The sequence below is a fragment of the Paralichthys olivaceus genome, chromosome 12 (genome assembly GCF_024713975.1).
Source record: "Paralichthys olivaceus isolate ysfri-2021 chromosome 12, ASM2471397v2, whole genome shotgun sequence".
In the NCBI taxonomy this organism is placed as follows: Eukaryota; Metazoa; Chordata; class Actinopteri; order Pleuronectiformes; family Paralichthyidae; genus Paralichthys; species Paralichthys olivaceus.
Genome location: NC_091104.1, coordinates 8,661,475 through 8,683,989, shown reverse-complemented (window position 1 = coordinate 8,683,989; position 22,515 = coordinate 8,661,475). Strand labels below are relative to the sequence as shown.

General features: G+C 44.0%; 1 protein-coding gene across 2 annotated transcripts in view; it reads left to right on the top strand.

Annotated features, from left to right (window-relative positions):
- ppp2r3a (protein phosphatase 2, regulatory subunit B'', alpha) overlaps positions 1 to 22,515 on the top strand; it is a 52,568-nt gene that overhangs the window by 12,278 nt on the left and 17,775 nt on the right. The window contains exons 2-3 of one of the 2 annotated variants that reach the window (XM_069535649.1): positions 9,103 to 9,174; positions 18,016 to 21,531. In XM_069535649.1, the coding sequence (XP_069391750.1) occupies positions 18,790 to 21,531 (2,742 nt within the window). In that variant the 5' untranslated portion in view covers positions 9,103 to 9,174; positions 18,016 to 18,789. The remainder of the gene's footprint in view (positions 1 to 9,102; positions 9,175 to 18,015; positions 21,532 to 22,515) is intronic. The other variant, XM_069535650.1, reaches the window with a different exon arrangement.

Here is a 22,515-nt window from a genome sequence, read left to right as displayed (position 1 = left end):
CTACTTCTACCAGCTTCTGATCTGCTCTGACAGCCCTGACAGCACTTTCTTCCTCTCTCTCTGCCCCACATATCATCTTCCTCCTCTGTCTTCTCATCTGTCCAGATACAGGCCCCTCAGGGACCAGACACCAGAGATATGAGAGGCACCGTCTATGATCCAAAACCGAATGACTGGATGTGTGTGTGTGTATGTGATTATAATGCTGATATAAATATCTTAATTCTCTCACCATTACTCTGAAGATTATCCTTTCTCCTTTCCTTGTGTGTGTGTATGTGAGTGTGTGTGTGTGTGTATGTGAGTGTGTTTGTGTGTGTGAGTGTGTGTGTCAGTGCCCCATGCCCGGCAGAGCTGAGATGTGATAGTTTGATATCATTGGCGTTCTTTCATCAGTGAGGTGATTCTCTTGCTATGCGTTTGAACTGCAGTGAATCAAAGGCTGCAGCTGCGGACACATCACCTGCACATTGAATCCACTCACTCTTTATTTTCTGTCTCTTTCTTCTTTTCTTCCCAACGTTTTCTTTTCGGTTTTTTTCTCTTCAGCTTTCTGAACTTCGTTTATATTTTTTTGTTGCCTCTCATTTTCCAATGCTGAGTGATGTGGGCCTCAGAAACAAAATCTGGGCCGATCGCTCTTTAATCTCCACAGTTAACAGGCTGTACACAATGTAATCTGTCCAGTGTTATAGATACAGATGTGTTGAGCTACCAGTTCCCTCTGTGTGCTAATCGGGGGGGTCTAAATGGTTTGGCTTCACTTTTGCGGAGCAGTCGTGTCATCCATCTTTATAAACAGTCTATGAGGGACATAGTTTATAGATAGTGTTTACCTGCTGAGTCATGGTAGAGGCGTAGCCACACAAAATGGGAATGATGAAACATAAATGCACAGAAAAAGTGTGTTTATGTCCCCAACTCTGAAATCACCTCAGAGAAGTCAACGAGGACAAAGTCTTTTTTCCGTATGGGACATGTGAGTATTATTTTAAGACTTGATCAGCGGCGCTGTGACCATTAATTGTTGTTATAATTGATTATTGTTCGATTCTGTCTGCTGATACTGACCTCTGATCTGATACAACCACTCCTTTATTTCTCCTTAATCAGGCTCCACGCCACATTGTGGTCTCTTTCATGTAGGATAACTCAAGGTCATGGGTTGTTGTTGTTGTGGTAAATAAAACTGTGTCAGCTGTGTAGTGTAACTGAGGAAACATCATTGGTGGCTCGTATTAACGTAGTTAAAGATTAGGTTTGTGATCGGTTATCTCTTATCTGACACCTGATCAGTCGGTATCAGCACCACATCCGACCTGCTGCACCACATGAGTGTATCCTTGAAAGAAATGCTTGAGCCTGTAATGTGTATTTATGAAGCTTGAAATCTTTTTTTTTTAGCAGTTGGAGTTTTGCAGCAGGAGAGACTATAACTTCTTCTTGATCATTTACTGATTCATCGTGGATGCTCGAATAGCTTTTTGCTCATGAAGTGGCTCTTTTCTCTATTTGTTATGTTTGTTTGTTTTTTTCAGACTTTCAGACATTGTCCGGACATTTAGCGTTTTTAATGTAACGCAGCAGGAGATTCTCAGGTTAGACGTGTCGCCAACAACAGGACAATCTGGGGAGAGTTCAGTTGAAAGGTGGCGCCTGTGTAGAGCGGCAGGAAGCAAGGCATGACGTATAAATTCCTGAGATATTCCTGAGTCATTCTCCAGAGGTTTCACTAGGAGCCTGGCAGGAAAAATTCTCGAGATTCTCGGGAGCCTCTGACTCGGACATTTATGTTTTCAGTTCCACCCCTTTCAGATGATTTCAGGAGATTATCAGGAGTTTGGAAACAGCTCAAGTCACTTGCTGTTCCCTTTTATTTCTCATTACAAGGGTGTGCATGCTTGATTCCTGAAGATCAATGATGTTTCCCTGCTTCCCTCACTATGAACTGCACATCAGTTTATTTTAATTAATATGCAGAAAGATTTTTTTCTGTTGGGATTTTACACTCATACATCAGTGAGTAGAGCATAAAGTTATATTCAGAAGTTACAGTGGGTGTAGTGAGACAATATACTACAAGGTCAAATTAGTAACTATCTGTACTTTTTAATTGTATCCTGATTAGAGACTGAGTTTTAAAGCATTCATCTCAGGAACAGAGAAACTACTTAGATGTGGTGTGTGTGTGTAATGACACTGTCATTTCATCATTGTAACGCTGTGATTAAACAGCGACTTTCTGGTTTATTTGTAGCGACATTGTGTTGAGTGAGAGTCACAATAGAAACCAACACAATCCAGTGGCAGGCTGAGTGGGCCGAGCACTCATGGGAACCAGAGTGGCTTTTAGTGTTCATGTCCTTAGGGACGGCCGCGACTGTGTGTGGTGTTGTTGTTAATAAATGCGCTCCCACAGTTCTAGAGCCAAAATACACACACACACACACACACTCACACTGGAAAATCACATGCCATTATTGGGTGAAAACTTAATGTAATGTCAGGAAACTAAAATAAAAAGTAAATGGCTGTGTGTTTGCACTCGGACACACACCTCCCATGTTTTCGGTAATGATTCTGTTCACATGGCCCCAGATACTCATCAGATACTGCATGTACTGTACGAGTACACACACTGTAAGTGCATCAAAACACATGGACGCTGAAGTTCAGAGACGTGGATCAGAGCCAGGAAAAGTACAACAAACAGACCGACTCTTCCTCCTCCGTCATCCCTCCGTCAGCTGCCCTTTCAGTCGCACAGGGAATATTCTGCAACTCTGTAGTTCCTCATTTTCTGGATTTCTCTTTTTGCCTCCTCGTTCTCTCTCTGGTGGTCTGTTTACAATCAGTAAACAACCTCAACCAGATGTTTTTATTCTGCAGATGATTGTATGCAGCCGTCTCTCACAACTTTTTTGGCTAGTAGCGATGGTACAAGTGGCATTAACAAGTGATTTTCTTTTTCCATCTTGCTGATCATCTCACACATTTTTCTTTCGACTGCCTGATTGAACCAAATAAAAAAATAAATATCAGGGAGTTCCTCACCTACTTTGATTTAAATAGTTTTCTATAATTATATGTAAAGGCTTTTGGACTATTGCTTGGAGAAAACAAGACATTTGAATGTTGCTTTGCAGTGAAAGAAACTGTATTTAGTTTTAAGCTGTTATTTGAAAGACAAAATGATTCATTCATATGAAAACTAGAAATCAAACATCCTATCTCACCATGTCACAGTTCTCTCTCTCACACAAAAACTTGTCTTTCACTCTTGAGCCCGTTTGCTTGGAATCTGTTAAGCGTGAGAGCGACGCCCCTGCACCCCTGCTCCTGGCATAAGTTGCGTTCTGAGTGAAACGCTGCAGAGAAAGAAAAACAAAATTCCAGGATCCGTCCATTTATTCGGATCCGCACCAAACTTTAACGGGCTCTTCCCTGACCCATACCGCATCCTTCCACCAAGTTGCATGGTAACACATCCAGTAGTTTTTGTGTAATCCTGCAAACTAAAACCAAAACACAACCTCTTAACTGCCGTAGGTGCAGCTGCTTCCTGAATATGTCCTTCTATTCCCTGTTTTCTAAATTGTATGATGAAAGGTCGTCCACTCACATGAGATCACACACAGGGATCAGGTGGCACATTTTCTGGCACCCACAGTTATTGGGGGGGGGGCAAAGGAGGTGAAGATGGAAGTCTGGTGTTGAGATTCCCCCCGAGGGCGGCTGTTAAGAGACGAGAGAGCGAGGGTGACGGTGAGGGAAGGTATCTGAGGTATCCATCATTGGGGCTGAATCAGGGGAATGCAGGCTACTTTACCCCCAGGCGTCATGGCTTATATATAGGCCGTACACCTCAGCGTGCCAGCGTTGCCCTCTGGATTCCCTCCCTCGTTCTCCTCCTGGACTCACCATACACCTCCAGCATATTAATCACACACTGAAGCCCTGTCACACCGTGCTCTCATGTTGTAATGCCCTGCCTTTAAAGTCTTCTGTCTTTGTTTTCACCTGGAATCCAAAATCTGTTTTTTTTGTCATGATGAAAAGGGGATGATGATGGATTGCAAATTTGAAGATGGTAAAAAGAGAAGCCCTTCTGAGGTGAAGATGACAAATCTTTACTTTTTTCTTCCCCTTTTTTCCTTCTCTCGCTCTCTCGGTCTCGTCTTTCGTTCATGTGGATGTGTGGCTGGCATTGTTGGCCCTGAGGATTTTTCTGATTTTCGTCGAGGGATGTGTGTAGCTATAAGGATGTTTTCTCTGCAAAATGTCAGAATTTCTTTCCTTCCTTTCTGTATTTTTAAGAATGATGGACTTCCCCAATTCCACACATTTAATTCAGAATATCTCCTCTGCTAAAACCCGGAGTCTTAATCCCAAACAGTGCAGTGTGTCACTGGGAAAAGGAGAGTTTAGATGATGGGAAGCTGCAAAAAAAAAAAAAAGGACTCGGACTGATGCTTTTGAAATGAGCGAGCACTTCCCAAAAGGAGATACAATCTCTGGATTTAGTTTAACACAAAGGCCCAGAGGCTTTTTGAATAGATCATTATAACCAGAGGCTCCTCTCTTGACTTTATAATGAAGCTTTTCGAGAAGTCGCTCTTTAGCTGCAGACTGAGGGGTGGAGACGAAGCCAATTTCCCAGAGGTTTACTGACTCCTGACTTCAAAAGCCCAAACAGTCAGACTGTCACTGCTGCTGGAGCTGCCAAATCCTGAGGGATCAGACGTGTGTGTTTGTGTGTATTTCCAGTCAGGGAATTACATCTTGAGATGTGATGCTACTTATGTCAAAATGGCAAATATACAGTCAAATACGTCTGACTTGTTTTCTGAAAACCTGAATTTCAGAGATGAGTGAATAGAATGATCATTTACAGTCGCCCACAGACATCTGAGTCTCCCTGCAGCGGCCCCGGGTTTGGCTCTGAAGTGGCCCCCTGCACGTCTTCTTTGTTGTCCTTTTGTAATCTTTTGCCTGTTGTCCTCAATAACAGCAAAATGACCCCAAGTAAATCTTTAGAATGACTATTGAAGATATTCTGGTATTATATAGATTTATGTGGAGCCAGTTTTAATTGTTGCAGCCTGGTGCTAGTTGGTATTTTTAGAAAAATGTTATGACATCAAGTCAAGTACATGTTATTATCTGTGCAAATGAAGAAAAACTTTGTTTGTCGTTTAGTTTTATACATCTTCAAGAACCTTGAAAATGATGCTGGTGTTCAAGCATTCAGTCTTTTTTCTTTTTTTTAAACAAACTAAAATAATAAACCTCATTTATCCACAAAGAGTTTTCAGAGTACGCACAGTTTTCCTGCAGCTGTGTGGGTGATCGTGTAGGATGCATAGACCTTGCACCCAAACATGCAAGTGTAGGTGTCGAGAGTGTCTGTGTTTCAATGCAATGGACAATACATACTGTGTGTGTGTGTGTGTGTGTGTGTGTGTGTGTGTGTGTGCCTTAGTGTGCGTCACAGCAGACAGATGTGGAAGATCTGGCCGTGTACCTTCGGGATGACTGTGTGTCTGTCTTCTATGTCTGCCAGGAGCTCAGTAACACTAACTGGAAAATCTGGAATCATCAGCACTGCCTGCTCCTTTTATATGGAAACACACACACACACACACACACACATACAAACACACACTCTGTCTCATTTACATTTATAGTATTAGTTGGCAGCTTACCGTAAGAAGAAAGACACCCACACGCCTACTTGACATAAAGCATTTACTGCCTTTTCAACTTTTTGGGGAATATTCACACACACTCACACACACTCACACACACACACACACACACACACACACACACACTCACTCACTCACTCACTCACTCACACACTCACACTCACACACACACTTAAGTTCTGAGATATGTGCCAGTGACACATCCCAGCAGTATATGACATGCCGTCATACCAAATAAATTAGGGATTTGAGGAAGCTGAGGACTTGGGTTTAGTAAGAGAGGGGCTTCGTCTTACACTGTGTGTGCGTGTGTGTGTGTGTGTGTGTGTTTGTGTGTGTGTGTGTGTGTGTTACACCACTCCAGATAAGGCAAGGCTAACAAGACTGTTGGCCTTCCTCTGACCTAACTTTCTGCAAAGCATCTCATATAAACTCACAGGAGAGATATCCAGTCTATTCTTTTCCAGACTCACCTCAATGTAACTTTAACTCTGAACACATTTATAATGTAGAAGTGATTCAGTACATAACAGCACAACCAACCATCTGGGATGTAGCTCAGTAAGATATTGTAATAAGGTTTATTTTCTTTCAATGTTTTGGTGTTTTCCCTGTGTTGAATGTGGCTGCACAGTTCAGCCTCTTCTAGTTTTTGACTTTACACGGTCACTTACTGATGATCCAGTAATAGTCTGTAATTGACATCACTGTTGGCAGTCAGCATGGCCGTGTGTGGGTGTGTGTGTGACTCGCTGGGCTGTTGGTCAGTGTGTTAGTATGATAAATAGTGACAGTAGTGACTGTGATGGTCCAGGCTTGCAGCCAGTTAGAGCCTTAGTAACAGCGCAGCGTTCCCACTGTGACTGTGATCTGCTGCTGCAACGCCGCGATAATGAGGGAATGCTCTTTTCTAAGCCTAACCCAAGGGAGGCTGTGTGTGCATGCTTGTGTACGTGTGTGTGTGTGGGGGGCATGGTGAGTCATACAAGCTGTGGCCATTGTCTTTGTACTTTTGACATGCTGCTCTTGTTATTTTCTTCAGGTGACAGAAACAAACCAGGAACAGTGTGTGTGTGTGTGTGTGTGTGTGTGTGTGTGTGTGTGTGTGTGTGTGGGTGTGTGTGTGTGTGTGTGTGTGTGTGTGTGTGTTTGCCTCTGGGTGGATACTTTCCACATATACAGAACAGTCTCACATGAGATCACCATGTTGGTTCTACTTTGTAGACTGGGCGGCCTGTGCGTATGTGTGTGTGTGTGTGTGCGTGCGCACGCACGTGCGTGTGCATGTGTGTGTGCATGTGTGTGTGCATGTGTGATGACAGCACAGGCAGGTAGGCCCCTCCTCAGCTCTCTGTTAAGTCCTGGGTTTGACATTATTGCAGTCTAATAAGCTTCACTCGAGTCAGCTCATGTAGTAAATCTTTGCCATTGTGCTGCAATATTACAAACAGATGTGCACACACACACACACAGTGTAGATACACATAAATGCAGCCTGCAGCTATATTTGGAAAGCAGCAGAAAAACACCCTGTGCCTCTCCTTCTCTTCTTGTGTTTACTTTGAATCTGTGGTGAAACCAAACCCAGTTTTCTAACCTGCGCAGACAAACGAGCTCTTTTCATTCCATCGTATTATATTATTCTCATTCTACATGTGCTTTTGTTCTGCTTTCTTATTTATTTGCACATTAACCGTCTTTTCATCATCCGCCGCTTCACCTGTTGCCTCTGGCCTTAAAACCTGAGCTTCCCCCCATTTTATTGCTCACGCTGTTTTGTTTTGTTTTTTCTTCGGCATCTTTCATTTTTCTCCTTTTGCTCACCTGAATTGAGTTGCTTCAATTATTCTGAAATCCATCTGTCTGTAGTTGTTAATAAGTGTTATAAATACTGTTTTATAATGTTTTAGCTATTAAAAGCATTTTTAATTTAACAGCTGCTACAATTAAGTGATTCAGTGAAAATAATTGAATCATTTGAAGATGTAACGACCAGATTTCAGAATTGGGATGATATCGCTATTTAGCCCTTTAGTCATGTGAGTGATATTTAGTTTAAAGTAATTAATTATTAAGAGCCAGGTCATTAGAGAGATAACGTTACTTCCTTCAGTACGAGTAGATACTGCAAATACCTTATATTTCATCAGTCACAACTCACTGAACAGGTTTAAGTAGGTTGACTGAAGAGGAGTTGGTGCGACCAGCTCGTGGCCGGATGTTGAATTGTTCTGAAGCACTTATAAATGTCTCTGTTGTTATTTGTTTTCAGCACACTTGCCCACAGATGCAGCGATGTAGATTCATGTATGTAAAATTCCAGACTCCCACTGCGGCATGCTATACAAGCAGGCTGCTTCTCATTAGGAAAGTCTAGACCTAAACCCTCGGCTTATGCAGCTAAACCCACATCCCAGCCAAAGCCTGTATATGCGCCTGGCATACGCTGAGGGTTTATGGGTAAGGGAATGAAAAACCCTGCTGTGCGCTGATGTCTCAAACAGATGGAATTAGATGTCAAGTAAGGGAAGAGCCAACATGAGTACACACCAGAGGAGAGTGAGGGGAAAGATACTGTTTGTTTTTCATGAACCCGAGGGGGGGGGGGGTGATTCCCAGGATGAATAAAGCAGGATGAAATAAAATAGTTGAAGTGCTGATTAAGGCCTCATCTACGCTACTGCGATGTTATTTCAACAGATATTTTCCCCTCTGTTTTAAAAAACCTCTCATTATTATTACACAAATAAATAGTGGGCATTCTCAAAGTAAGCTGTGAAATCTGATTTTGAAAATCGGAACTTTGGAAGACAAACGGAAAAACGTCTTTTGGCAAAATATCTGACCCGTGTGGAAAGGGAGACAAGAGATGAACGAGGAGAAATGGTCAGATACTGGGAGGAACTGGGAGTGAGTGATGGCGCCAAACGTGTCAAAAAAGGCCCCTTCACATTGGATAAGGTTGTTTCTGACGCACACAGAGACACTGAGACCCACAGAGACATGTGCACACATACGTTACCCTGACATGAAAAGGCAGCGGGAAATTCGACCGTGAGCAGCCACCGGGGTCACATGCACAAACACAACTCCGAAAATAGACTCTAAACACTGGGGAAGAAAATAACCCAGTAACAGAGGATGTGGCGTGCGTGTGTGAGTGTGTGTGTGTGTGCGAGAGAGAGAGAAAGAAAGAGAGGTTTGTGTTTTTCATTCCGTGTTCTTGTGTGTATTTGTGTTGATGCATTTATGTGCAGGGTTAACTGTGCTTATAAAGAAACAATCCAGTTACTTTCTATTAGAGCTTCTCTTTCATCCGTAGCTGTAATAAATCCCATAAGCTGTTTATTATCTACTAAACCTTTGTGTTATGTCTTTACTGTTGTTCCCACAGAGCTCCCTCCACGCTGAGGTTAACGCACAGCCGCACGTTTAATAGAAGGACGGAAGGAGAGTTGAGGCAGAGGTGAGCGTGGTCCAAGTTTATGGTCTTGTTTGTATGTTGGGTTGTAAATAACAGGCTTTTAGTGACAACTGGTCCCGTGTGTCACGGTCGCTGCTGCTGCTGCTGCTGCTGCTGGAATCGAACCATGCAGTTAAGACACGGCTCCCAGGCCAGTCAATGAATGAGGCCTGTGGTGGAGAAGTACAACAATAACCATATATTACAAGGCTCTGAGTCAGGGTCCGTGAGGGGGAGAAAATCCACTAATAGCAGGGATCACTTAGTGGACTTCTGGGATGATTGATACCAAATTACCGTCCCGGCACACATCATGGAAGTTTTGATTACAGGGTTGGTTGGAGCCAATGGTCAGTAAATCGTGGTGGTATGAGGTGTCTAGAGTTTCAGTCTTGACCATCAATCTTGCGGACTTATTTGAGCGGCTTTTAAGTTTTGATCGTCAGCTCCACATTTAGGATTAAAATCCCAACAGAGATACCGAACCCGCCACATCACGGCAAACGAAGACAGGAAACTCCAGATCTGACTTCTCAAATATGATGATGTTCAATTTTATTTATTTATTCTATTCCATTTTCTGTGGATTCATTCGGAAAACCATCAGTATTGATAATTAAAGCATTATCATTGGTTGCAACACTTATTTAGATGATGGCGTCAATTTGTGGGGGCTTAAACTGATACGACTGGTCGAGATGTTCGGGCCGGAGAGGGGTCGAAGAAGAACATGCTGCACCACAAAGTCCTGATTTAGATGTGGTTTTCGGTGTGTGTGTGTGTATGTGTGCGCGCGTGTGTGTGTGTGTGTGCACATGGCGGCAAGATAAGGAGGGATGAGTCAGTGGTGGATCGGAACACGATGACTCTCCTCACCGTCTCCGTGACGATGGGCCATGGCGACAGGGGTTTGCGGTTAGAAACCCTAATCTGCTCCTCATATGACCCTCTGATGGACAGGGACAGCAGTCAACTCACACACACTCACACACACACACACACACACTCACACACACAGATAGATGGCCCTCAGACTAGTTAGTCTGGCCTCAGCGCTCCAGTCTAAACATGTTCTTATATGGCTTTCTGTAAAATCTGGATATCTCTCCTCTTTCTTTCATTATAAACAATAAGTCCTGCAGCCTACATGCAACTGCCCCGTGAGCACAGACCCGTCTGAAAAGACGTCAAGCTTGGACATTTTGAACGTCGTTACAGGAGTGAGAACGATTTGTTTTGTCTTCCCATGACATTGGAAAGATGTCTGTAAAATGTTGCTTTCAGACATTCAGACATTACATTTCCAGTGAGGCCAGGAGATGGTTCTTTAAAATGTAATTGTTGAGTGTAGTCTTGCTTTGGTTACTTACCTTGATGTCTGGTATCTGGGGAATGTCTGCGTCCAGAACTTTGACCAGCATTGAGTCTGGGATTGGATCTGGTTCATTTAGTTTACACATCTTCCTTTTTGGAAGTTGTTTAAGTAATTTTTCACTGCTCAAGCTGTGACATATATAACTAAATATAAATTAATATGCAAGGCTGATGAGATAAAACCATTGCTCGAGCATTGGTCGCCAACAAATCCAAATTCGACACTCTACTTCCTTGGACCTTTAACTATGCACAAGGTGATAAGATAACCGGGCCTCAACATATGCGATCCAAACACAGACAGAGATTTCTAGAATCAGCAGATAGAAGTTACACAATGAGTCAGATTGGCTGTGTCAGTTGTACAGTCGGCTGATATGGAGCTAAGTGTGTTGTGAGCAGCTGCAGGAGAAGATGAACTTTGGCTCAGAACTAAGTTTTGGCAGAATCTCAGTTTTAAAGTATGATGTGGATCAGGGATCTAGAGAATCGTTTTTCTGAACAGACGTCCAGTCAGAACCACTGGCTGTGATGATTATTTCTTTTCTCACGTCTTAGACAAACAAGTCTATGGATTTTTTATTCTGCTCAGTCTTACGTGCGCTGAATGTTTGATGGATTTGTTTAGGGAAGTGCATCGTCCTCCGTGATGATTCATGCTTTACGCTTACTGCACAAAACAAACTTCTCCTCTCTAGATGATTTGCTCACGCTCGTGCATGTATTGTGCGTGCACTCAGCTGCTGCCTGGTTGCTGTGGTTGGTGGAAGCTGGTTGCCTTTGGGGTCTGGGTTGTAGGTGGAAGCAGGAATGAACAGTTGACTGACTGAAATCAGGTCAGCTGTCTGTGCGCATCACAATAGATTTATTTGTGCATCCTTCGTCTTCTGTGCAAGCATGTGTGTGTTTTTGTGTGTTGTCTGTGTCCTAATTGTGTGTCTCCAGAGAAGAACATGAACAGAATCATGACATCACCCAAAATGTGCTTTTTAAAAAAAGGCATTGGGTCATAGTGAGCCACAGGCAAGGCAGGATGGAGTGTGTGTGTGTGTGTGTGTGTGTGTGTGTGTGTGTGTGTGTGTGTGTGTGTGTGTGTGTGTGTGTGTGTGTGTGTGTGTGTGTGTGTGTGTGTGTGTGTGTGTGTGTGTGTGTGTGTGTGTTCTGCAGGTTTGAATGTATTGAAGCCAATGCCAACTTTCATTATCATCTCATGAGGCAGACAGTGTTGTGTATTTACAGTATGTTTTTGTGCTCACTGCAGAGGAACAGCAGGATCTCTGAGCGTGTGTGTGTGTGTGTACGTGTGTGTGTGTGTGTGTATGAGATCAAGATTGTGTGTGTTAGCCTTATAAGGTCAAGCTGTTTTGACCAGGAAATATTTAAGGATAAGAAAAGATGTGAGTCACTGTTTTTCCTCATCTGCTCAGAAGCACAAAAACATCCTCTATGCTGCCCTCAACACAATCCCTCCGGGGGTGTATTGTGTTTTTTTTTGCATTTGAGTGTACATGCAGGTGTGTGTGTGTCTGTGTGTGTGTGTGTGTGTGTGTGTGTCCTTGTGGTCTGTAGTTACTGTTTTGTTCCTGACGAGGTGCTCAGCTATTCACACAGCCCAGTTTCCTGAGACATGAGAGGAGCACCGAGGGGAACAGCTGTTACAGCGCTGTAGGTGTAGAACCGTGGTGGAGTTCCTGTTCCATCTCAGCCTGTAGAGTCGGAGCGTGTGGCCAGTTACAGACGAGGAGGAAAGAATAAAGCAAAGACAAGAGGGGGGAGAGGTAAAAGAAGCAAGAGAATAGAGCGAGTTTTGCTGTTGAATCTTAAAGAGGCCACAAGACTAATCACATCCTTAATTACATAATTACCAAGGAAGTTATGTTTTCGGCCCTGTCAGATTATGTGTTTGTCAGCCGCATTAAACTGTGACTACTAAACAGATTTCCATGAAATTTGGTGGAAGGACAGGACATGGGTCAAGAAACAACCCAGTAAATGTTGGTGCAAAAATCAGTGTTGTTATTTTTCGCTAATTCTAAATGGATCTTGATGAAAACAACCAGGCATGTTTAGAGAACTGATATCTACGTGTTTGGGATTTGGTGTGGCTTGATTGAGTTAGTTGACTGTTGGGCCTTGGCGGTGGTCTACTCTGTGTTTTGGTTTATTTCATAATTTGCTACATTGCCGACTTACCTGATATAAGTCAGACCTGAGGAAGCGTGTCATGTTAAATGTGGGGTTAGCCTAGCTTAGCTCGATTTCATTCAGAAATACTTCAAGGAACTGCACAATCATAGCTGCAGCATATGAGCATGAAATGTTTTGTTGAATAATGACACAAAACTAAAATGTTGCACATACGGAGGTTGAGGTTGTAGCACAATTTTAGATAAATTGATTTTTTATCAGATCAGAAGATTTGTTTTTTGTTTCTAAAGATGACCACTTCTCTAAACAATGTGAGTTGACCTGTGGCATTCCACAAGAATCCCTTTTAGGACCACTGCTTTTTTAATTTATGCATGTGTCCTCTGGGCAGTGTCTTAGGGAGGCTGGAGTTTGTTTCCTGGTTGGAAAAAGTAATAGAAAACACATTCATCAGCTTCTGTCACAACATCAAGATGAATATGAACCGTACCGATATAAATCACCTCTTTGTCCCGTGTTTCGTTCTTTGTTTACGGTGAAAATTCCTTCACAGTCGTTTCATAAAACTCTCCCTATAGAGGCTGAGACCCGTTTACCTTATTCAACCCTGACTGCTGTTCTGACCTATAAAGGGTGGTGCCATTAATGTGGTGTGTGCTCGATCAAACCTGCAGACGTGATTTCATCATGAACAGCTGTGTGTGTGTGTGTGTGTGTGTGTGTGTGTGTGTGTGTGTGTGTGTGTGTGTGTGTGTGTGTGTGTGTGTGTGTCTGTGTGTGTGTCTGTGTGTCTGTGTGTGTGTGTGTCTCTGGAGTGCAGTGATTTGTGCTCTCAGCCTAGGTCTCATCCAGACAATAAGTTTGGCAGACATAACCAGAGATCCCCCAAGTCTCTGCCAGACACACACACACTCCCCCCCCCCCTCACCCCTGAACAGTCTTTCAGTTTTCATAACCAACATTAACTTCTTCTTCAAGATCCCACCCTTCATTATGGAGTTAGTGTGCATGTATGTGAGGCTAAACATACGACCCATTGGCCTCATAAATATTTCCTGTGGTCTATGAAATGAAACCATATGTAAGAAAATGCATCAGCTGCAAACCTTCTAGAAGGGCCTGCCCTCCGTCATTCTGCAGATGTTCTCTGTCCATAGATGTATGATGTACGTTACATATTTTATTTTTACTCGAGGGCTTATGAACATCTGAAGTCAACCTCAGTTGTGTCTCGTGCACACGTTTTTTTCCACTGCCTGTGCTTTGGCCCATGTGCAGATGTCTGGTTTGCAGAGCAGCTCTCTGCTTCTCGCTAAGTGAGACGGACCTGCCAGGGCTTTTTTTTTCTTGTAATCCAGACCCCCAAATCTCCAGCCCTTCTCCTCAAGATAGACTCATGACCTTGTGCATCTGGCACATCAACAGAGACCTCCTTACTTCAGGCTCTACTTGATTAGACGTCATAAAGAGGAAAATGAGAGAGGAGATGGAGGAGAGAGGGTTTTTGTTTGTTGGATTCAAACCTGGTTTAATGGATTGGACTTCACTGATGTATCTGCTGAATTTAATTTTTTTTGCAGTTCTTTTCATTCTCACAAGTATGACAATTGTTTCTCCTCTTCCTGTTTTGGACAGTCTGACTGCCAGCTTGGCCATTTTCCTCCTTATTTCTCACTCTGATTTTCTCTGCAGCTGCAGCTGACACACAAAATGATTATAATTGAAGTGTGGCCCATGCAGGCTTGACAAGGACAGAGCTGTTAGCCAGAGCATCCCTCTGTCTCTCTGTCTGTCTGCCAGCTCGACAGATGATTGATGCCGAGCTGATGGACAAATTCTGCAGCAGAATAAGTTTGACTCAATTTTCAAGAGAGTGAATGTGTCAGTGTCGTGTGTGTGTGTGTGTGTGTGTGTGTGTGTGTGTGTGTGTGTATGTCAGAGTAAATAATTCATATGGCGATTACACAAAGAGGCAGAGAAGTGGGTCAGAACTGCAGTTAATTCATATTAAGATCAGAGTGTGAGAAAAAATGTGAGAGAATGAGATGATTAGAGAAGGAAATGGTTTAAAACTGACATTGTAAACAAGTGATGAAATGTATTTATGCATTTGTTGATGATACTTTGCATTTTGTTTCCACCAGACTGTGTATTTGTGTGTTTCCTTGTGTGAGTGTGTGTGAGTGTGTGTGTGTGTGTGTGTATTTGTGTGTGTGTGTGTGTTCTCAGAGGAGAGTAATGGTGCATAAAGCCCAGTAATCCCTCTTTTATAGCTACTGTTGTCCCTCATTGTGGGGCAGCAGTCAATTCACAGAGCTGCTATGCTCTCTCTCTCAGCTCTGTTTAGTATGTGCATGACATAGCAGAGCTTTCTGTTCTCGCTGTGTGATCTCTGAAGTTATGCATCAAGCTCTGTGTTTGTGTGTGTGTTTGTGCATATACAGTGACTGGGTTTAGACCTGTTCCCACTCTAATGTTTGGGGTTACTATTTGGACCCTCTTCCTCACAATGACCCACTTCCCCTGGTGGGCCCCCCTGGCCCCTTGATGTGTTCCCTATTGACATACACATGCACACACTTGCATGCAGCATAAGTTGCAGAAACTACACAAGCTCCCTCTGTGCACATTTGCAGATGCACACACACACTCATGCACATGAACCAACATACTTTTAATGGTTGGTTTGGAAGTTGTGACAGAGGTGGCCCCCAGTGATTTACTGCTTCCTGGTGAAGGTCAGCTCGAAGGCGAGATTTTTTTTAGACTGGGTAAAAAGAACGCAGGGTGGGAGGAAAGAAAGGGAGACTTTGGGAGGATGGGAAGATTAGAGGCGAATAAGGAGGTTGTCACAAGTAATCTCATTTTCTCTAACAAAGTAACTCAGGAACACAATCAACCAATCTACCTTCACTTCTCTCCTGTTGTTAAATTGATTCAGCGCAAAGAGAGAAAGTAAAACTTGACAATAAATAAATAGAAATAGAGAAAGCAAAGTATTATCACACAGATGGTGCCCCGGAATTCACAGTCAAGGAGGTTTGGTCAAGGGTAAAGTTCAATCTGAAGAAAATGTGTCTTTACTTGGAGTTAATATGTAGTTGTTTTTTTCTTCTGCGTGTCTTTTTCCTGAGAATGCAAAGACCTCGTAAAAATAAACCTACATTTTTCAGGTCCAGAGACATTCCAGATTTGGACCTAAAGCTTTGACTTGTTGAAAGTGAAAGCTGATACCTGCTCGCATTCTCATCTGACTCGTCCATAAAACACGTCAGAGGAGAGAAAAAACAAAACGGAGCTGAGCTTCACTAAATCAGGACAGAGCCTGAAAACACACCTCAGAGTGTGTGTGTGTGTGTGTGTGTGTGTGTGTGTGTAGGTTGTTGAGCATTATAAACACCAGTAGAGCTGTTTACATGCTCAATATCACTGTGGGAAGCTGTCGTTTACTATGATATATACACGGATACTAAGTGCGTGTGTCTGCTACATGGAGAAAGATGTGTGTGTGAGAGTGTGTGTGTGTGTGTGTAATTGTTATCCTAATAGGCTATTTCAAACTATCTGTTGAGATTTCAAGTGCAGCTTACCAGGAAGTGTAATTTCCTGCTCAAGAGACTGATTCAGCAGCATCCAGCTGTTGTGTGTGTGTGTGTGTGTTTGTGTTTGTATTTGTGAGTGTGTGTGTGTGTAGACTCTACACACACACACACACTGTAGAGAAAGCAGAGAGAAAGCAAGATGAGGTGTCTGCCTGTTGTTTCCATAAAAACTCCTAATAGTTGTTTTTCCAGGTGCCACAAAACCCCTCTCCCCACCTTTCCAGCTGCTCTCCCTCCACCCACCAATCATCCCTCCCCCTCCTCCCCCATAGTTGCTCTTTTTCACACGTTTAAGTCGGAAACTCCGGCTCCATAATTCCTCCGGAGATCCCTGCACAGATCATATGTCTGCGCCCGTAGCCTAAGTTGTAATAACCTCAGTGTTATTCTTTCTGTTCCAGTGGTTATTGTGAGGATCCTGCAGCCCACAGCTATGCATTCCTGAACTTATATAAACTCATCAGCTGTGCGTGTTGTGTTTGAGAACTCTTAAAGTGAACTATTTCAGGGTAAGATCTTGGCCCCTTTAGACTAGAATCTACGATGTTTGTATAGATAAGACTGAGATAAGATTAAGTTTAAGGTGGTTGTTGCTAAAGCAGTATAAATGGAAATGCATGTGTAGGAAGATACAGGCTTGAAGAATCTGCTGTTTGTATGATGGGAGACTTAAAAAAGTAAAACAGGGAAAAAAGAAACTGGTAAGAAAGACACAAAAGCATCTAAAACTAACATAGAGGGAGAGAGATCTAGATAAATGAGAAAGAGCAATACTGGAAAAAGAGAATGAGAGAACTCCCATGTTGAATTCTTTTCATGCTTTTTCACACCTTTTAAATAATTTTACTATTCAGTCACGCTCGTAGTGTTACTGCACACAGTGTTTACCTTCCTGTCAGGCTCTGTTAGCTCCAGGTATGTTCCACATTAGTGGTATTTACATATTGTCTTAAGTGTATCTACAATTCATCGAAGCTTGAAATTCTTAATCGAAAATTATCAACACTGAAATAGGCACCGTAAAAACTGGAATTCAGAAACATGCTTCACTGTATGTTTGTTTTCAGTCGTACAGATTTAAACTAGAGGTGAATCTGTGGGTGCTAAAGTCAGATGTTAAAGCCCCAGAAGGAGAATTTGTTATATCTTAACATATCATCAAGTTCAAGTGAGCTCTGAGTCACAGTGTTCTATTTCACAATATTTGTCTTTCACTCTTTTTAATGTGCGTTGGTCTGTTTCATTCTTTTCTGAGTTGAATTGACTCAAACATACGTTGCCTTTACAAACAGAAAGTGTGTCGGAGCTTTGGACAGAAATGTGAAAGCAACAGGTGTTTTCTCTTTCGTAAACACCTGCCTTTTATTTTTAGTCATGATTTCTCAGCAGGGTCTGAGACGACTCTTTGTAGATCTGCTGTGATGAAAGAGGGAGTCACATCCTTTTTCTGCTCAGCCTCTTTAACCCTTCACTCTTCTTCTATCTCCTGCTTTTTATTTTGAACATGCATCATGTTGGATTTGAGGTTGATATGGTAGGAAGCTAAGTGCAGTTTGGAAATTGTGATGGTATCATTGCACGCACATGCTCCCTCAGCACATCACTTTCACAAGTATCAACCGTCTTAATGATTTACCTTCTCTTTCTCTGTTTTCCTTTCCCCTCATTCTCACACTCTCTCCTCCCTCCCTCCCTCCCTCCTTCTTTCTCTGGCTCGCAGGTGGTGTCCTCCTGTCAGAAACACAAGCTCCGTCTGACACATGGTTGACAGTGGGAGACGGAAGTGGCCGAGAGAGACGGTACAGGAGTGACAGAGATCCAGACAACCACTCAGAGAGAGAAGGAGGCAGTCGGCCATCTGTGGTTGGTCCCCTGCTATTCTGCAGCTGTGCCGGATTTCAGCTCCTTCTACAGTTAAAAAAAGACACAGTGAGATAAAGGGGTTCATTCTACAGCTGATGAGCCCAGACTGGGGCAATGATAAGGTCTCAATGGCCTCCAATTAAGCCCCTGAGGCTGCTTCTGTTGAGGGATGGGTGATACCCCAGCTGGATGTTCCGCTGTCAGCATCCTCCACAGCTATCATTAGTGGCTAACGAGCTCCTGCTACAGAGGAAAGGAAGAAGGTGCCTGTGGAGAGAGGAGGAACCTTACAGCTGTTGTTAAGAGGCCCGGAGATCAGACAAGGAATTATTTACCTCTGCAAGAGACAGAAACCCTTTAAAGATTTTTCTGGTGCAAGAAAGGATTTTGACTTTGAAAGATATAGCTACAGACATTTATTTTCCCGTTCCAGCTTCTTGTGTTTTTGCTACACCATTGTGTATACTGTACGTTGTGTAGTTAATCGTCACTATGCAGAACATCATTACTTCTCACGTGAAGGAGTTTCAGAAAAACACTATAATCCACTAGGTTTTTTGTTAAAGTTATATTATTGTTTTACACTTTGACATTATTTTGACCTTCCTATGCCCTGAAGCACTTGGACACCATGGCAGCAGCCTATCGCGTAGTGGTGAGCAGCGTGAGCTGCTACAACAGTGTGGTAGTGGACCGGCGCACTCACTCCCATGCTGTGCACTACTGCTCAGGGCCATGTGGAGCGCTGTCCCAGGGACTGGACTGTACTGTCGCTCACCGTGGCACCTGCTCTGAGCTGCTTGTTGCACCTGACCTCGTTTACAGTGACACAAATGACTCACCCATACACTCTCGTAACATGATCACTCAGCAACTGCCTAACCATGGTAAGATTAGTGTTTCTATGGATACGAGTTATAATGGTGGTCTAGAGAGGGCGGGGAGCAGTGGCAATTTGTCTTTAGGGGAGGACAGCCCCACATGGCGGGGTAAAAAGACCCAAAGTTGTGGAGGATTGATTGGAAACCTGAGCTCCTCAAGCAGTCTAAAGGACATAACTGAAGAGGCCATCAATCTTGCCAGTGGTAAGCTCAAAGAGTTTTCTTTTGACAAGCTCCGCCTCTCGTCCTCCAGCCACGTTACCTTCCGGAAAGGTCGTAAGGTCCGCCCAGACTCTTTTAGCCGACGCTCCACTGACCTGGAAATCATCTATGGCCACTTCAGTTCCAACATTACCGCTAACGGAACGACTAATGGCATGACAAATGGCACCGCCACTTCTAATGATGAGAACGTGCCACCATTTATGATGGGGAAAGGGACAGGACTGGAGGAGACAAAGCTAAAGGGCAACTCCGGCACCATGACAGCCATCACTAAAGCAGGTGCTGGCTCAACAAGCAGCCTGTCAAGTATTGGGTCATTAGACCAAAGTCTGAACACAGTGGCCTCCCTGTACCTCAGCACCCTTGGAGAGGAGAACCTGATTGCCCGGCTGCTGGAGAAAACACGAGCAGAGGCGGGCACTGGGGGAGCAGGCGGTGAGGACATCCGCGCCTGCCTCGACATCTTGCTTAAATGTTCGGAAGACCTAAAGAAATGCACTGACATCATCAAGCAGTGCATCAAACGTAAAGCTGGTGGAGGGCCAGCGGAGGGAGGGGCCAGTCCTGACAGTGTGTATCGAGCTGTGATGGCCAGACTCAGCACCTACCTGAAACGACTGCCTCTGGATCTGGAAGGGATTGGGAATTTGGGTAGCAGTGGGCAGGGGGGTCAGGGTGCACCTGGGAGTGGCCACAGTGATTTGGCCGAGCTGGTAAATACCCTTCACTCTATCCAACAGGGACCTTACTCTCCAATATTTGGCAATGAGCAACCACCTCGCTATGAGGATGTGGTGCTGTCACCTCCCATCCCAAAGACTGTTCCTCATTCTGGATCTTCTAATCTGTCCTCTGTCTCACCTTCCTCCTCATCTTCCTTAAAATCAGACTCCATACATACCAAACCAATCCAAAGCTTCCCATCCAAAACCAGTGCCCTTACCAATGGACTACAGCATCCAAATTCTTCGTCTATCACACAACACACACTCTCTCCCCCCTCTGTGACCTGCACTTCCAGCTCCAGCTCTTCTCCAACACATTCTCCCTCCCTTCTTCGTAACTCCCCGACCCCACCATACGCACATACTCCTCCAGCTTCCCCCATGGAGGCTCTTTATATTGAAGAGGAGGAAGCAGATGTGAGTAAGACTCCAGAACAAATATCACAACAGACATTAACTTCAACCAGAGGGATGAGCAATATCCAGAACAAAAATGGGACTGTGTTAAGTCAGTCCATGAACCTATCCCAACCATACACACTCCACAATTCTTTAAACATTTTGCCAGCCAGCACAGGCTACATCCCCACTGCTTCTTTAACAGTCTCAGCACCCAAAGCTGTCCCCCACAGGAATGATGACATCGACAAGCTGCTGATGGACTTAGAGAATCTGTCTCAGAGTATGAGCCACCCCAGAAATATTGAGCCTCCTCTTCCAGCCAAGACCAGGAAGAGAGAGGGCAGCCAGGGGATGACGTCCAATGACGCCCTCACTCAGCAGAAAATGTCCCAGTTCAAAATCCAGAAGCCACTTAGCCACTTGACCATGAACGGCCCTAGCTCAAGGACCTCTCCAAGTCTCACTCCTCCCCAGGTGGAGAACACTGAATCTCCAGTAGGAGAGGAGGAGGATGGGGCACTTCTGCTGAGGATCTTGGAGAGCATTGAGAGTTTTGCCCAGGAGCTGGTGGATTCTGGGGCGGGAAGCACAGGGAGTGCTGAGAGAAAATGTGGAAAGGAGCGGGAGGTGATGAGGCTTCTGCAGGATACACTAGCCACCACCGGCAGGGCTGATACCCCACCTGCTGCTCCGACTGCTCCATCCGTGCACATAAATGCAGTCCCAGCGATCCCACCAAAACACTCACCGCCAAATACAATTGCAGTTTCAATTACACCAACACCTGCTCATTCAACATCTGAAGCTGTGTGCAATGCTACACCCGAACCTACCCCTAAACCTACACCAGAGGTTGTCCCCAAACCTCTGCCTACACCAACACCTGAGCCTACAACAGAAGCAACAGATGAAGAAACAGAGGCCTCTACGGATCACATCCCTGATTCTGTAACATCTGCACCTACCAGCTTGCATTCCACCGCACACTCCACAACAGTGGCTGCACCTGAAGCTCCAGCACCTGTTGCCGTCCCAGCTGCAGCAGATATAAGAGATGCTGACATTGCGGTTGCTGACCCTGCTACTGTTAGAGATACCGGCTCAACACTACTCATCCAGCAGACTCCAGAGGTGATCCGAGTAAGTGACACACACCTTAGAACAATTTCACTTCTAGTATGAGGAGTATGGTACCTTACAAAGTCATGCAAATCAGTGCCTTGAGTTGGAAAGGATCAGTGGCGGTGGGACATGTGATTTTGGATTTTCTGCAATATTCACATGTGAGTTGAGACAAATGAGAGGTTTGATGTTGACAATTTGACACGAGAGTCTCTATTGTTTTCAGTGTGTGTAATATGAAGTGTGCAGAGGAGGATTGCTGTGACACAGCAGGATTGATGTCCCTGTAACTGAGGGGCGGTGATAAATAGAATTCAGTCACTACAATGAACACACCGATACAGTTTCCCTATCTGTGCTTGAATATAAAGGCTTGTGCTCTGAATCATGGAAAAGAACAGCTCATTGTGTTAGGAGTGGCTCTTTGTTGACTTTTCCCGGATTCAAACTTGTGTTTTGTTTTGTGTGGGTGCGTGTGTGTGTGTGTGTGTGTTTGTTCTACTTGCTTCACTCTGAAATATTTCTAGGTAATTTAGGGTTATGCTCCAGAGGGTGAGACAGAGAACTTGTGTGTGTGTGTGTGTGTGTGTGTTCACGACCTTTTCCAGCATAAACACTGAACAGGACCAATGGACCTCGTGGGGACCAAACCTGAGGCTAAACTTAATTTTGAATCGTCACGGTCAAGGTTAGAGATTGGTTAGGGTTAGTTAATCAATTAATGAAAGTCAATGCAAAGTCCTAATAAGAATAGCTGTTCAAACGTGTGTGTCTGTACAAGCTCAGAAAGGGGGTGTTTCCTCAGTCTGTCTGTGATGTGGCTGTTCAGCTGTGGATTTATGTAATTATGCATGACAGACAAACACATTAACACTGGCACCGAGTATCAAATCATTACTGTTGCCAGTTTCTCTCTCTCTCTCTCTCTCTCTCTCTCAGCCTCACTCGCTAATTTGCTTACTTTCTGCTCTCCCTCCATCTCGTCTTCCCCTCGACACTCTC